Source organism: Terrapene carolina, unplaced genomic scaffold (assembly GCF_002925995.2).
Source record: "Terrapene carolina triunguis isolate 2854851 unplaced genomic scaffold, T_m_triunguis-2.0 Scaffold198, whole genome shotgun sequence".
Taxonomy (NCBI): domain Eukaryota; kingdom Metazoa; phylum Chordata; order Testudines; family Emydidae; genus Terrapene; species Terrapene triunguis.
In genome coordinates this window covers 3,545,670-3,561,498 of record NW_020664549.1, presented here as the reverse complement: position 1 = coordinate 3,561,498, position 15,829 = coordinate 3,545,670, and the positions used below count along the sequence as shown (strand labels likewise).

At 45.6% G+C, this 15,829-nt stretch overlaps 1 protein-coding gene across 2 annotated transcripts; it reads right to left on the bottom strand.

Moving 5' to 3' along the window:
* Positions 1–4,249: 4,249 nt before the first annotated feature.
* Positions 4,250–15,829, bottom strand: LOC113407133 (mediator of RNA polymerase II transcription subunit 20). 2 transcript variants are annotated; one of them, XM_026655221.1, is made up of 4 exons: positions 15,639–15,829; positions 10,147–10,301; positions 6,581–6,834; positions 4,250–4,930 (listed from the first exon to the last, which is right to left on the bottom strand). In XM_026655221.1, exons 1-4 carry the CDS (start codon positions 15,650–15,652, stop codon positions 4,715–4,717), a joined length of 639 nt encoding a protein of 212 aa, XP_026511006.1. In that variant the 5' UTR covers positions 15,653–15,829; the 3' UTR covers positions 4,250–4,714. The 2 variants fall into 2 exon arrangements, with proteins under 2 accessions (XP_026511006.1, XP_026511007.1); XM_026655222.1 differs by lacking the exon at positions 15,639–15,829 and adding an exon at positions 15,224–15,287.

Here is a 15,829-nt window from a genome sequence, read left to right as displayed (position 1 = left end):
CATGGGAGCTGTGTGGTACAGTGCAGTGGCGAGTGAGACAGGGGCATTTTCTATCATTAGCACCTACCTAGGTAGCCTCAGCCTTGAAGAAGGCAGAACCATTCCAACAGAAATCCAGACTCTCCTGGCACTGTGGATCCCAAACAATCAGAGAGCACTTCACAAACACACACAAAAACCGAAGGAGAGGTCATCTAAATTGCCTTTGGAAATTAACGGCCAAGGAGCACTGAGCCTCTTTGTCTACTAACAACCTCCCTTTCCTCATTAAAATCTCCCCTTAACACTCACTTCTTCCAGGAATCTTTCAAACTTTCTTCATACCATCACCTTTGGCTCATCTCTGGTCTATTTTAGGCCCTGGTCCTAAACAGAGAACCACCCTGGTACTTGGACTTCAATTGGATTTTCCCCATAGAGTGCACCCTTAGACTGTGAACTCCTGCAGCCAAATTCAGCCTTGGTGTAATTCCTTTAACATCAAAAGAAGTTAAACCAAGGGTTATTTTGGCCCTTTATATACTTACTCACTTTGTAAAGCGCCGCATCAACATGCAGGCACTGTATAAGTATGGAGAATAATGGTACGTGGTAAGAATATAAGAATGGCCATACTGGGTCAGACCAAAGGTCCATCTAGCTCAGGTTTCAGAGTATCTCAGTATCTTGTCTTCTGACAGTGGCCCATGTCAGGTGCCCCAGAGGGAATGAACAGAACAGGGAATCATCAAGTGATCCATTCCCTGTCGCCCATTCCCAGATTCTGGCAAAGAGAGGCTAGGGATACCATCCCTGCCCATCCTGGCTAATAGCCATTGATAGACCTGTCCTCCATGAATGTATCTAGTTCTTTTTTGAACTCTGTTAGTGTCTTGGCCTTCACAATATCCTCTGGCAGAGTTCCACAGGTTGGCTGTGAGTTGTGTGAAGAAATACTTCCTTTTGTTTTAAGCCTGCTGCCGATTAATTGCATTTGGTGATGCTTAGATCATGTGTTATGAGGAGTAAATAAAACTTCCTTATTTACTTTCTCCACACCAGTCATGATTTTGTAGACCTCTATCATATCCCCCCTTAGTCGTCTCTTTTCCAAGCTAAAAAGTTCCAGACTTGTTAATCTCTCCTCATACGGAAGCCATTCCATACCCCTAATCATTTTTGTTGCCCTTTTCTAAACCTTTTCCAATTCCAATATATCTTTTTTGAGATGGGGCAACCTCATCTGCATGCAGTATTCCAGATGTGGGCATACCATGGATTTATATAGAGGCAATGTGATATTTTGTGTTTTATTATCTATCCCTTTCTTAAGGATTCCCAACATTCAGTTTGCTTTTTTGACTGCCGCTGCACATTGAGTGGATGTTTTCAGAGAACGATCTACAATGACGCCAAGATCTCTTTCTTGAGTGGTAACAGCTAATTTAGACCCCATCATTTTATATGTATAATTGGGATTATATTTCCCAATGTGCATTATTTTACATTTATCCACATTGAATTTCATCTGCCATTTTATTGTGCAGTCACCCAGCTTTGAGAGATCCTTGTGTAGCTCTTCACAGTCTGCCTGGGATTTAACTATCTTGAGTAGTTTTGTATCAGTAGGAATAGGCTCAGTGTGCTGTTGGCTCCCTACCTGAAGCCACAATTGAGTCAGGAGACAGATTCTGTTCCTGTCTCTGCCACTGAATTACAGTATGACCCTACGTAAAGTCATTTAACCTCTTTATGTTTCAGTTTCCTCAGTGGTAAAAGCAGGATAATAATACATATCTCCATTCAAAAAGCACTGAAATCTGCAGCTGATCATTGTTATGTAGAGCCCAATCCTGCTCCCCTTGAAATCAGTGGCAAAGACTCTCAATGACTTCCAGAGGAGCCGAGGCAAGCCCCAAGTTGGTGCACAGGAGAGCCTCCCTCTCAAAATTGTATGTGCACTCTGAAAATGCTGCAAAGTCGCAGGGAAATCTAACCTCCCAGGCCCTGTACTGACAGGCAAAAATGGTGCAATTTTCAACTGTGTTGGCTCAATAAAGTTAACATGACATGACCAAAAACTTAACACTCAGTCAGAGGCAGACTACTGCTGTTTGAAGCCAAGTCAGCTGGCCCTAGTATAGCCTTGGTGGGAGGGGAGAAGGGATAATAATTTTGCCCAACAAAACAGGGGTCCCAGAGAGCAAAAGAAATGCCTTTTGCATGAAGCAGTCAGTCAATCCCCTACTTTAGAGAAGGCAGTCACATCAATGGATGCCTTTACTAAGAGATAATGGGCCTAGATCCTATCCTCACACCCATGCAACCCCACTGACGTCACTGGAGTGGTACAGATGTGATTGAGAACAGAATTTAGCCCAAGGGGTCCAGGGCTGTGACTGCAGAACAGTAACCGGCCTTCAGAAGAGAACAAACACCAATGAGATCCAGCACACACATTATACTCTTTAAAGACATGTGACTTTGGTTACAAAAGGCATCTGAGATACCAAAACCTTTTTTGGATTAAGAGAGACATTTGCAACATTTGATGTGCCTAATCTTCCAGTCACAATTCCACAGCACTTAAAAAAAAAAAAAAAAGAAAGCAGGATGGAGAAGATGATCTGTCCAAAGAGCAGAATTTTTTGGTTAAAGATCCTAGCCACACTTAATTACACAGAGTAATAATGAGCTAAGGGCCACACTCTGAAAGCTTTACTCACAAGACTCTCCCCAGAAGTCAGTGTGAGAGTCAGGATTTAGTGAGTAACATGCCTTTGAGTTGCAAGACTGGACCCCAAACTAGTTCCGCGGGCTTCCAATATGTTCAAATTGCAAGTTTATTTAAATACTGGTTGTTGCAAATCATTTAACCAGGGCTTATGAGACCTACTGCCATGTTATTTAATGTATTCAGAGTTAAATAATAATAAAAAATGCCCATACAACAAGCTCTAGGTGCTGTAACAATTAATTACACTTACAGGCATAAATGATGGCCCCCCTTCAGCAGGAAAAAACAAACAAACAAAACCATCATATATAAATAATGAATTAATCAACTCAGTCAACCAGTAAATCAAAGCAACAAAACAGCTCGTCTCTCTCCAATCCTCCAGAAACATCTCTTCAACCTTCTTCCCCAGACCCTGTCCGATTGCAGCTTGCCTGGAAGATCAGGTTTATTTAGGTCCAAGACTTCTGTTTTGCCCAGTTTACTTTTTAGACACAGGGCTGCAGTGCAAGTTCCGTCTATGGGCTGGGGATGCAGAACATGTTTTTTAAGGAAGCCATGCACTGGTCCCTCAGGTTACTTGCTCAAACTGATGTGACATAAGGCATGAGTTAAGGACTGACAACCCTGCAAAGCCTCTGGGCATGGAACTCCCACTGACTTCAATGGGAGTTCAGCAGGAGGTGTGGCTGCAGGGCCAGGATAGTTCTGCTCATTTGAAAGATGCAGAACTCTGAAATTAAGCAGAGAAGATCCTTGCCTAGCAGCTATTTACTTGTGAAGTTCCTTGGGAAGGCGTTTCAGGGGAAGCGACACAAAGGTCTTGCAGCTGCAGAACCAAGGTAAACAGCCAGGCTGCTATCTATTTAGCAAACAACACAAAACCACAGAAAAATATAAAGAGGAGAGAGGAAATTTACATTCCCCGGCCAGGCAGCTCCTCAGTGTTTAGAGCCAAGGGCACAGATGGCTTAAAGGGAGGGAATTTCTCTAGCTTTCCATCCAGATAAGTAAATCATTGCTGTATGATATTCAAGCCCTGCAGTAAATCTACAGTCTCCCGCTTGCAAACCCTTACTCACCTTAATAGTCCCACTGAAATCAATGGGACTTCGCAGGTGAGTAGAGATTTAAAGCAAAGAGACCTCTATCAGTTTTATCAGTTCCCTTTCTAACCATGAGATAGGGTGGCAGATACTTTGTTTCAACAGATGAGAAGAATCCTTCAGGAAGACCAGACTCCATTTGTATCATTGGAGAGCCAGAAGGTTTTAACCCGCTCATCAGCTATCAAAGATGATGGCAAGTTAAGAACATAACCACAAGGGGACAGCAAAGAATTGAGAGAGAGATTTTTGGTCACAAAAGGAAATTATTTTCCATCGAGGGTGTAAAGCCCCTCAACAAAATCAAAGATAAACGTGACTAAGAAATAACTTCTGCACCAGAGAAAAATTAAAGAAATTTGTTACAAAACACACACACACACACACACACACACACGCCTCTTGCTGGATAAAAAGACTCCACATCTTTATATGAAAATAAGCCTTTTTTTAATTATTATTAAAGTGGTACCAAAATGCTTCCATATGAATATCCCCAAAACCCACATTCACCAGCCTGCCACTAAGGAAAATGAGGGACAATAAAACCCTGCCTGTGTGCGCACACAGCTGCATTTTCTACTTTATCCTTCTGCAGAAGAACATTTATCACCAGAATCAAGCACTGATGTTGCATTGAGACACATCAGCGCCAATGGACTAACCACTGAATAAGGGATGAAACACACACTATATTTGAGACCAAGCTTGGAGGTAGGAAAAACTGATTCTACCCCTGCTATATGGAGATGAATGATGTTTTTCTTTAGGGGGAAGACATCTTCAGGACATTACTGAGCAAAGGGCTGGTATTCCTGATCCATGAGGACAATCAGAAAAAAGAGGATATTGTCACTTTAAAAAGAAAAAAAAAAGTCTCCTGGAGTCTTCTTCATCTGATCCCAGCTACAGGCACCTGCTGCTGTTTGCGGATCTTGTTGAACAGTTCCATGTACTGAGCCATTGTGTCACCTGGGCTGTAGATGTTGTCGTGCTTGTTGCCAAACACGGATGGGTTTCCAGGAGTGTGATTCCCCATGAAGCTTTGCATGAACTCCATGAGCAGGTTCCAGCAGTCGTTGGCTACCACACATGGGCAGTATTCCACCTGGCAACAGAAACAGGAGCACTGAAGCACGGAGCAGGGGACGGTAACCACACAGGAGACAATTAACTTTGAACCCTGATACAGAACACGTCAATCCTTTGGAGACAAAGGAATATACAATCCTCCTCATATATGCAAACTAAAAGGAGGTGTTTAATTTTTTCCCTCCTTCATTATTTGATAAACAATGAGCCAGCAGCCTGGAAAACATTCAAGGAACTCACCTGAATTTTACTTACAAAAGCAATGGGGACCTGGGAAGTAAAAAGTTATCAGAAAACTGCAGATGCATCATTATTATTAAGTGACCTAAGTACTCCAGGCACAGTGGAGGTTAATGCACTAGCCTTTCACCTCTGCAGACCTTGGTTCAAATACCACTTTGCCCAGGAGGGACTTGGGTCTGGAACAACTAGGATGTTGCGTGTCAGAAATGAGGTGGATTGTTAGATTGTGTGCGTGTGTAAAGAAGAATCAGACAGGTAGCTGTGGAAATGTGCTCAGAACCTGCTACCAACTTCTTCACTGTCACAGGCGTTAAATTTGCTTATTTAAGAAAAAGCAAAACCATCCCTGCAAGCTGACAAGAATGATGAACCACAAATGGGGATCTGATCATTATATCCTCTTATGCATGCTGCTGAACCTCAGGATTCACCAAACCCAGCTTGCCTTACTCGACAGGGGTGAGGGTGAGGGTGTTTATAAGCAGGATTAAGATCAGACATGTTTTTAATTAAACCAGTTTTCCAAAGTACAAGACAGGCAGCTCAAATTGGGTTCCAAACTCAAGTTTGGTATAAAACAAGCTTCTGCTAAACCCAAGATCAATAGAAATAAATAAATTAAATTTAAATAAATAAATAAATTTAATGAAGATATCCTATCTCCTAGAACTGGAAGGGACCTTGAAAGATCATTGAGTCCAGCCCCCTGCCTTCACTAGCAGGACCAAGTACTGATTTTTGCCCCAGATCCCTAAGTGGCCCCCTCAAGGATTGAACTGCTGCTATCATTATGGCAACTGTGTTTATTCTACTGAAATATAATAATGCTATTACTTGAGCTCTGGTTCTATTGACTAGGAATGTTGAAACGCACGTTTAAAGATGTCCAATGAGATGATTAATCAAATATTTGTAAAATAGGATTTAAAAAAGTGTTTAGAAAGAGACACAAAAATCTGGCTCCCCTTTTCCATTGCATCCAAAACAAAACTACTCATCTTCACTTTCAGAGGCGCTTCCTAGCTTAGCACAGCCCCACCTATCCTCTCACACACTACTGAACCTTCAGCATATGCCTCTACTCTGCTAATGATGCCAGTTGTTGTTACCCATTAGTCTTATTTTTCCCCTCAACACCTTTGCACTTTTCCCCATGTCATCTCATACACACTGGAAGATCTCCCCTTGAAAGTCGGCAAAGCCAGGGCATCGTCTTTCAAACTCACCTCTGTCGTGATGCCTACAAAGTACTTGACCATATTTTAGGCAGCTGGTGTGCTAGGACTGATGCTCATGACTCTAATCGCAACACTCTCACTGTTAGACAGGAAGAGCACAAGGTCCTTCTGATCCTACGATTCTGTGATTCTATGTTTCACTGAAGTCAATGAGACTAGCCACCTCAAGGAACAAACAGCCTTACCTCCACAGATATTCCCCGGGCACTGGGCCCCATGGTAACAGTGCCAACCTTCACCAAGAAGTCACAGTACTGGTACCGCGTACCCCGGCTCTCTATCTTGTTTGCCTTGGCGTTTTGGAAAAAGCCTTTCAGTTTCACCATCAGGACATCAAAGTTGGCATCTGCTATGAGGCAGGGGCCGTTTTCAAAGAGAGCGAAACAGCTGAGGGGATATTCAGAGTTATGCATCACGTACATCAGCTTGCCAGCCTGCCCTGGAACAAGAGCAACGGTATTTTAACTGTAGAAATGATGCTTCTTCCCTATTGCGTGCTTTCAAGAAGAAACATCTGTTAGAATCAACAAAGACAAGGACAAAAGAAACGCTATTTCAGGATTTCTGTATTCCTCATGAATGTTTAATCTGATTCTGGACACTGGGTGTTTGGGTTTGTTTTATGATCTAAAAACAAAACAAAAAAACCTCAGGCAGGTACATTAACGTTTCTGCCATTCCAGAGCACATCCTGATCTCTGTATTTCCTGTGCCCACTGAGATGTATGAGCCCCAAACTCAAATTTCTAAACATGTTTTGCACCAATTACTCAAGAGAGCCATCTGACTGCTAACTTTACTGCTGGGTTTCCATTTACCAATTCACTCACTCATACATACATATGTCAGCTTGGGAAATGGGATATTTTACTGGGGAAGGGAGGTGGGAACTGTCTACTGAACTGAAGATACTTAATGTCTAATAAAGAGAGCACATACTGGATGCCCTCCACTCTTTGTAAAAAGAGAGCTCAACTTGAACAAATTCAATATTTGGAGCCAGATTTCCTTTAACATTCCATATGAATGGATCCAAACACTGACCCACCACGATGAATTCTCAGCAACTTTACTCCTGAGGGGCACCGTCAACTCATGTTTGGGCCAAAATTTAGGCACTGGGGAAAAACTAAGAATCCTTCCAACACTTCTACAAAACTGAACACAAATAGGAATTTTATTTTTTTTTTTAAATCCCAGTGGAAACATTTTTTAGACAAATAACCTCTGCTCCACTCCTGCAGTACACACAACTCAAAACCTGTGGCGCTGAGACAGAAACTGACTAGAGACAAAAGAGACCTTGATTTACACTGCCCAAGATGAGAGAAGGGCAAAATGTAAATAAAGAGCATGAACAGGGATGAGTACATTAGATTTCTAATATTCTTTCTGCTTTAACAATCTAAGGGCCAGACTGCGAAAGAGCAGTTATACAAACAGCCCCAGTGAACTCAACGAGTAATTCCTCGTGCACAAAAGGGGGTTCCAATGGGGCTTGAAGGCATTATAAATAACATAGGGCTAGATTGTGACTTGCATTGTACATCCCTGCAAGGGACGTTAGGGGAAATAAAGAATCCCCCTTGCCCATGTAGATCCTGGGTCTGGGCACCTGCTTACTGTCCTTGTCTATCCCTGGAGCAGGCGTACAGGCGGATAGGTGGAGTCTAGTCTTAACTCTCATTCACTCACCAGTGCAGCGGAGTGGGGAGATTACGTGGTATGGTATCATACTTTGTGCTAGCACAAGCCAGCAGCAAATCACTACCACCTCAGCCCAGAGTAAGAAGGCACCACCAGAGGAACTGAGACACAGATGTGAGAGTGACTCTGTGCATGTGAATCCCTGCACCCATGCGGAGTTCACTGAAGGCCATCTGGGTGCAGGGGTATGTCCATGTGTGGCCAATTGCTGATTGGGGCCTATCATGCTTTCCGGAAAAAAAAAAACATCCTGAAGATTTAGGGATCCGACAAATGAGAATTTACACACACAGCTGTTGCTATTATAGAGCCATACAGTTTAAGGCTAGAAGGGACCACCAAGTCATCCTGTCTGACCGCCTGTATTTCACAGGCCACCACACCACCCAGCCACCCACACACCAAGCCCAACAACCAGAATTAGACTCTTAATGAGAGCTTAACGCCAGAAATGCCATACCACATAGCCTTTACTTAGCTGTGAAAGGAAGTTCTTTTTTAAGTATGTTACATAGGAAAAATACCCAGAACTATATTTTTGATCACTGTTGATTCATTAGCCAATGGGGCACGCCATCAGCAGAAAGCTGTTTTGGGTATTCAAGGAAAAGTGGACGCTTTATAACTGGTTCACATGGGGCTTTAGCACCAAGAACTATGATACCGTGCAGCTGCCTATATAAAGAACTAGCCCTTTGGCAGATTCCTGCAGACAAGACTTCCCTCCGTGTAAATCACAAAAAAATCAAACTTCTGTTACATTTCTTACAGGCAAACAGCTTGGAAGTGATCAGCAAAATCCAACAGCAGCGCAAGGTTGCAAGAAATACCTTTAGCCAGAGAGCCTAGTGTTCACAGAGCACTCTGCATAGGCAACAGTGAAGCCATGCACATTCCCAGACCAGACAGAAACGCGGTGGCACAGGCTCACTGCTGACCTCTAGAGACACTTATAGTGAAGAAGTGGGGTTTTTTACCCGCGAAAGCTTATGCCCAAATAAATCAGTTAGTCTTTAAGGTGCCACCGGACTCCTTGTTGTTTTTGTAGCGAAGCTGTAACACCATGACAGTTGAAGGTGAGACTAGTTGCTTGAGTCGCTTTTTTTAAGCACTCTGTAGTCCACATGCTCACTCAGATTGTCTTGAAAAAGTGCCGTGCATCATGAGGAACCAGGGTAGGGCTGGGGGGCTAAATTTGAAGTTGTTTAAGAAAGGGTGTCCTGAGATACAGCCCCACTTAAAAAGAGTCATGACACCATTCTATGGTCTCCCTAGGAAAACTGTCCCCCCAGTCATGCCCCCCTCAGTACCACCACTTCCTCAAAGAACAAGGGAAATTCCCTACTTAAAATCCTTGTTAATAGTTAAGGTTGACCAGCATTTCCTTGTACCCTTGCAGAATGACAAGTGGAAGGACAGATTATTACTGTCTGTAACAGCAGGTTTGGGGCGTCACTCAAAGAGGGCAGTATGAAGGTTGCAGGACTGGCGAGTACCGTAACTCTGTACTTCCTGGTTTTCAGCAGTTTAAGTACAGATGCACTCAGAAGGTACGAGGCATCCCAGGTCAGTCTTAACTCGGTGTTAATGAAGCTTTTGCGGAGTGAATCATAATCTTTATTGATGTAACATCTTTCATCCAAAGATCACCAAGCATTTTATTATCAGCAGTCAAGCCATCCAACCCCATGTGAGGTAGGTCAGTATTGTTATGTACATTTTAAACATAGGGAGAATAGAATGCATGGATTCTGAGAACAGAATCCATGCATCTGGTCCCTATTTTACTCTTCTTCCCTACAGCTACCACCAAGTTATTGCAGTAGTGACACCCTGAATAACTGGAGAAAAGAAGGGGGTGGGGGAGCATTAGTGGGATTGAGACTCAACCTCAGAGCTGGCATTAGATGTCCTTGTCAGAAAATAAGAGAACAATTACTTCCCTGAACATTATTCGAATTGCGTTATACCAACCCCAGCGATCAGCCTTAACGATCGCCACAGGGCGCTTTGATCACTCCATGAAAGGACGTGAAATGCAGACCTTGGTTGCCCATGGTGGAGGCAGCGGTGTGGTAGGTCTCACAGTCCACACAAAATGTTCCTTGTTTCTCTGCTCCCAGCAGCTCCAATTTCCTTGTTAGGATTTCAACTGTTTGCTGGACGCTCTTCCCCTCTGCCACGGGCATCTGAGACACACTGTCATAGAAGACAAGGAAGCAAAAGAAAAGATTCAGTAATCGCATACATAGAGATATGATAACCAACTCAGAATCAATTTCAGCCAATGTACTTATAAAGTCTAGAATAGAGATTAAAAGCCAACATACATGATAGTTATCTGATCTGTAGAGCACTTGCATACTTGACTCATTCACTTAAAGGCCAGAAGAGAGCATTGTGATAGTCCCGTCTGACCTCTTGACTAACACAGGGCAGGGAACCTCACCCAGTAATTTTTCTATCAAACCCATACACTTCTTTTTGAGCTATAGCACTGAGCTAAGACATCCAGCCATTAAAGCAGGGGTGGGCCAACTCTTTGGCCCGAGGGCCACATCTGGGAATAGAAACTGTACAGCGGGCCATGAATGCTCACAAAATGGGGGTTAGGGTATGAGAGGGGCTGAGGGCTCTGGTTGGGGGTGCAGGCTCTAGGGTGGGGCTGGGGATGAGGAGTTTGGGGTGTAGGAAGGTGCTCTGGGCTGGGATCAAGAGGTTCGGAGGGCAGGAGGGGGATCAGGGCTGGGGTAGGGGCGCAGGGGTGGCGGCTCAGGGGTGCAGGCTCCGGGCGGCGCTTACCTCAAGCAGTGGCATGTTCCTTCTCCGGCTCCTACATGGAGGCACAGCCAGGCGGCGCTGCACGTGGCCCCATAATGGCCGGGAACTGCGGCCAATGGAAGCTGCAGGGGCGGTGCCTGGGGACGGGGCAGCGTGCAGAGCTGGGCCCCCTGGCAGCTCCTACACATAGGAGCCGGAGGCAGGCCATGCTGCTGCTTCCAGGAGCTGCGTGGAGCGGCCCCATACCTTGCTGGAGTGGGGCAAGCCCCAGACCCCACTCCCCAGCGAGAGCTCAAGGGCCAGATTAAAATGGCTGGCAGGCCAGATGCAGCCCGCGGGCCGTAGTTTGCCCACCCCTGCATTGAAGAGATGGGTCAGGAGCAGGATTTGAACCCACAGCTCTACAGGGAAGCTAGAACACCCAGGAAAGGATAAGACAAAGCTTTGAATGTGGCCTGTTAGACCATTCAGCCATCCCAATCCAGCTGTGACAGGCATTTAAGAAAACCCTAAGGCAGGCAGAGCAAACATAACAGGCATTGGCACCATACTAAGTACCACTGCAATGGGTGCTGGCCAAGTGCCAGGACAGATGGGACACTGTAGAGATAAATTTTCCTTGTCACCTTATAAACATATAAAATAAGCATCACACAGAAGGTTTTACACAAGGTTTTTGCTCTGTTACACTGGTAACTCCAGATAGCCTGTGGTCAAACGTGCTCTTGATGTCCTTCGAGCTCTCCTATTTCCCTCTTGAGCAGTATAAAGCCTTGATTTCCGGTTTTTAAATACATGTCCTCCATACCCTTATTGCCCATTGCAATATTTTCCCATTATGTTATATTACCAGCTGCAATATTGACATAGCTTGTTGAAGCCTAACGAAGAGAGGGAAGAGTATCTTCGCAGGCAGGCTTGCTCACCTAGTGAGGAGGGCTTTAAACTAGGTTTGCCGGGGGACGGTGACCTAAGCCCTGAGGTAAGTGGGATACCGGGAGGAAACACAAGGAGGAGGGTGCAATGGGGGGGCTCCTGATTCATACTGAGAAAGCAGGGCAATCGGCTAGTTATCTTAGGTGCCCGTACACGAACGCAAGAAGCCTGGGAAACAAGCAGGAAGAATTGGAAGTCCTGGCACAATCAAGGAACTACGATGTGATTGGAATAACAGAGACTTGGTGGGGTAGCTTACATGACTGGAGCACTGTCATGGATGGGTATAAACTGTTCAGGAAGGACAGGCAGGGGGGAAAGGTGGAGGAGTTGCACTGTATGATTGCTTAGAGCTCCAGTATGAAACTGGAGAAAAGTCTGTGGAGAGATTTTGGGTTAAGTTTAGAAGCGAGAGCAAAAAGGGTGATTTTGTGGTGGGCGTGTGTTATAGACCACCGGACCAGGAGGATGAGGTAGACAAGGCTTTCTTTGAACAGTTAACTGAAGTTTCCAGAACACAGGCCCTGGTTCTAATGGGGGGACTGCAATCACCCTGGCATCTGCTGGGGGAGCAATACAGCAGTACACAGACAATCCAGGAAGTTTTTGGAGAGTGTTGGGGACAACTTCTTGGTGCAACTAATGGAGGACCCAACCAGGGGCCTTTCTCCTCTTGACCTGCTGCTTACAAACAGGGAAGAATTGGTAGAGGAAGTAGAAGTGGGTGGCAACCTGGGCAGAAGTGACCATGGGATGGTTGAGTTCACGAGCCTCACAAAAGGAAGAAAGGAAAGTAGCAAAATACGGACCCTGGACTTCAGAAAAGCAGACTTTGACTGCCTTAGGGAACTGATGGGCAGGATCCCCTGGAAGGCTAATATGAGAGGGAAAGGAGTCCAGTAAAGCTGGCTGTATTTTAAAGAAGCCTTACTGAGAGCGCAGGAACAAACCACCCCGATGTGCAGAAGGAATAGCAAATATGGCAGGCAACCAGCTTGGCTGAAGAGTGAAATCTTTAGTGAGCTTAAACACAAAAAGGAAGCTTACAAGAAGTGGAAACTTGGACAGATGACTAGGAAGGAGTATAAAAATATTGCTCAAGCATGCAGGGGTGTAATCAGGAAGGCCAAGGCACAACTGGAGTTGCAGCTAGCAAGGGATGTGAAGGGTAACAGAAGGGTTTCTACAGGTATGTTAGCAACAAGAAAAAGGTCAGGGAAGGTGTGGGACTTTAATGAATGGGGGAGGCAACCTAGTGACAGATGATGTGGAAAAAGCTGATGTACTCAATGCTTTTTTTGCCTCAGTCTTCACAAACAAGGTCACCTCCCAGACTGCTGTCCTGGGCAATACAGTATGGGGAGGAGGTGAGCAGCCCTCTGTGGTGAAAGAACAGGTTAAGGACTATTTAGAAAAGCTGGACATGCACAAGTCCATGGGTCCAGATCTAATGCATCCGAGGGTGCTGAGGGAGTTGGCTGATGTGATTGCAGAGCCATTGGCCATGATCTTTGAAAACTCGTGGTGATCAGGGGAGGTCCCGGACAATTGGAAAAAGGCAAATATAGTGCCCATCTTTAAAAAAGGGAAGAAGGAGAACCCGGGGAACTACAGACCGGTCAGCCTCACCTCAGTCCCTGGAAAAATCATGGAGCAGGTCCTCAAGGAATCCATTTTGAAGCACTTGGAGGAGAGGAAGGTGATCAGGAACAGTCAACATGGATTCACAAAGGGCAAGTCATGTCTGACCAACATGATTGCCTTCTATGATGAGATAACTGGCTCTGTGGATACGAGGAAAGCAGTGGACGTGATATATCTTGACTTTAGCAAAGCTTCTGATACAGTCTCCCACAGTATTCTTGCCAGCAAGTTAAAAAAGTATGGATTGCATGAATGGACTATAAGGTGGATAGAAAGCTGGCTAGATTGTCAGGCTCAACGGGTAGTGATCAACGGCTCAATGTCTAGTTGGCAGCCGGTATCAAGCGGAGTGCCCCAGGGGTCAGTCCTGGGGCTGGTTTTGTTCAACATCTTTATTAATGATCTGGATGATGGGATGGATTGTACCCTCAGCAAGTTCACAGATGACACTAAGATGCAGGGAGAAGTAGATATGCTGGAGTGTGGGGATAGGGTCCAGAGTGACCTAGACAAATTGGAAGATTGGACCAAAAGAAATCTGATGAGGTTCAACAACGACAAGTGCAGAGTCTTGCACTTAGGACGGAAGAATCCCATGCACTGCTACAGGCTGGGGACTGACTGGCTAAGCGGCAGTTCTGCAGAAAAGGACCTGGGGGATTACAGTGGACGAGAAGCTGGATATGAGTCAGCAGTGTGCCCTTATTGCCAAGAAGGCTAATGGCATACTGGGCTGCATTAGTAGGAGCATTGCCAGCAGATAGAGGGAAGTTATTATTCCCCTCTATTCGGCATTGGCGAGGCCACATCCGGAGTATTGCATCCAGTTTTGGGCCCCCCACTACAGAAAGGTGTGGACAAATTGGAGAGAGTCCGGCGGAGGGCAACGAAAATGATCAGGGGGCTGGGGCACATGACTTACGGGGAGAGGCTCAGGGAACTGGGCTTGTTTAGTCTGCAGAAGAGTGAGGGGAGATCTGATAGCAGCCTTCAACTACCTGAAGGGGGGTTCCAAAGAGGATGGAGCTCGGCTGTTCTCAGTGGTGGCAGATGACAGAACAAGGAGCAATGATCTCAAGTTGCAGTGGGGGAGGTCTAGGTTGGATATTAGGAAACACTATTTCACTAGGAGGGTGGTGAAGCACTAGAATGGGTTACCTAGGGAGATGGTGGAATCTCCATCCTTAGAGGTTTTTAAGGCCTGGCTTGACAAAGCCCTGGCTGGGATGATTTAGTTGGTGTTGGTCCTGCTTTGAGCAGGGGGTTGGACTAGATGACCTCCTGAGGTCTCTTCCAACCCTAATCTTCTATGATTCTACGATTACAAGCCCAACTAGATCCCTGACCGAACATAACCCAGCTCCCTCTTTGCAGTCCCTGAGCAGCAGCATCTCTTCACACAACGCACAGTCAACCTGTGGAACTCTTTGCCTGAGGATGTTGTGAAGACCAAGACTATAACAGGTTCAAAAAAGAACTAGATAAGTTGATACAAAATAAGTCCATCAATGGCTATTAGCCAGGATGGGCAGGGATGCAAAACCATGCTCTGAAGTGTTCCTAGCCTCTGCTTGCCAGAAGCTGAGAATGGGCGACAGGGGATGGATCACTTGATGATTCCCTGTTCTGTTCATTCCCTCTGGGGCACCTGGCACTGGCCACTGTTGGAAGACAGGATACTGAGCTGGATGGACTATTGGTTTGATCCAGTATGGCTGCTCTTATGCTCCACACCCTCCTGAACAAGGATCCTGCCTCACCCGTGTTCCTCTCTGCTGGGTGCCTTCTCCCATTATCCCCACCGGGCCTCATGTGACGATGACCAAGCGGGTGCAACATGGTGACGCTAGCTCGAACAGTCAGGCAGCCCCAACAGCTCGAACAGCAACGAGGAACACAGGCTGAAGAAGCTGCCACAGTACACTCCCAGCAAGAATCAATGCAGTCTGAATAGGCACCCGTGAGCTCATCCTGCAACAGAGCACCTCCTAAGGAACTAACCTTTCAGGGCTCGGTGCAAGGAGCCCCCCCCGCAATGATGGAACCTAACCTGCTGTAGCAGAGCTGCTCCTGGCAGGCACCAGTCTACAACCATCGTGCAGTCACATTCATTGCAAGTAAATAAAGACCCAACCACTGGCATGCTTTTTAACCACGCAACATAGAAAGTCCTACCAGGTGACTCCCATGCTTCTTGAAGTCTTCACGTAGGGTTGCACTGGTCCCTATGGAGGAGAAGGAGGCTCAGCTGATACTATGCAGTCTTTCAAATATATTTGCAGCAGAGACTTATATATAGATGTGTGTGTGTGTCTGTCTGTCTCTCTCTCCTGGGCAGGAAGCAGATTTGCTAGCCCAGCAGCCCC

Coding starts and splice junctions, on each gene's coding strand:
- LOC113407133 (XM_026655221.1), bottom strand. Junction 6,835..10,146: donor CTCCACCATGGGCAACCAAG/GTCTGCATTTCA, acceptor CTCTTGTTCCAG/GGCAGGCTGGCAAGCTGATG. Junction 4,931..6,580: donor CCCGGGGAATATCTGTGGAG/GTAAGGCTGTTT, acceptor TTCTGTTGCCAG/GTGGAATACTGCCCATGTGT.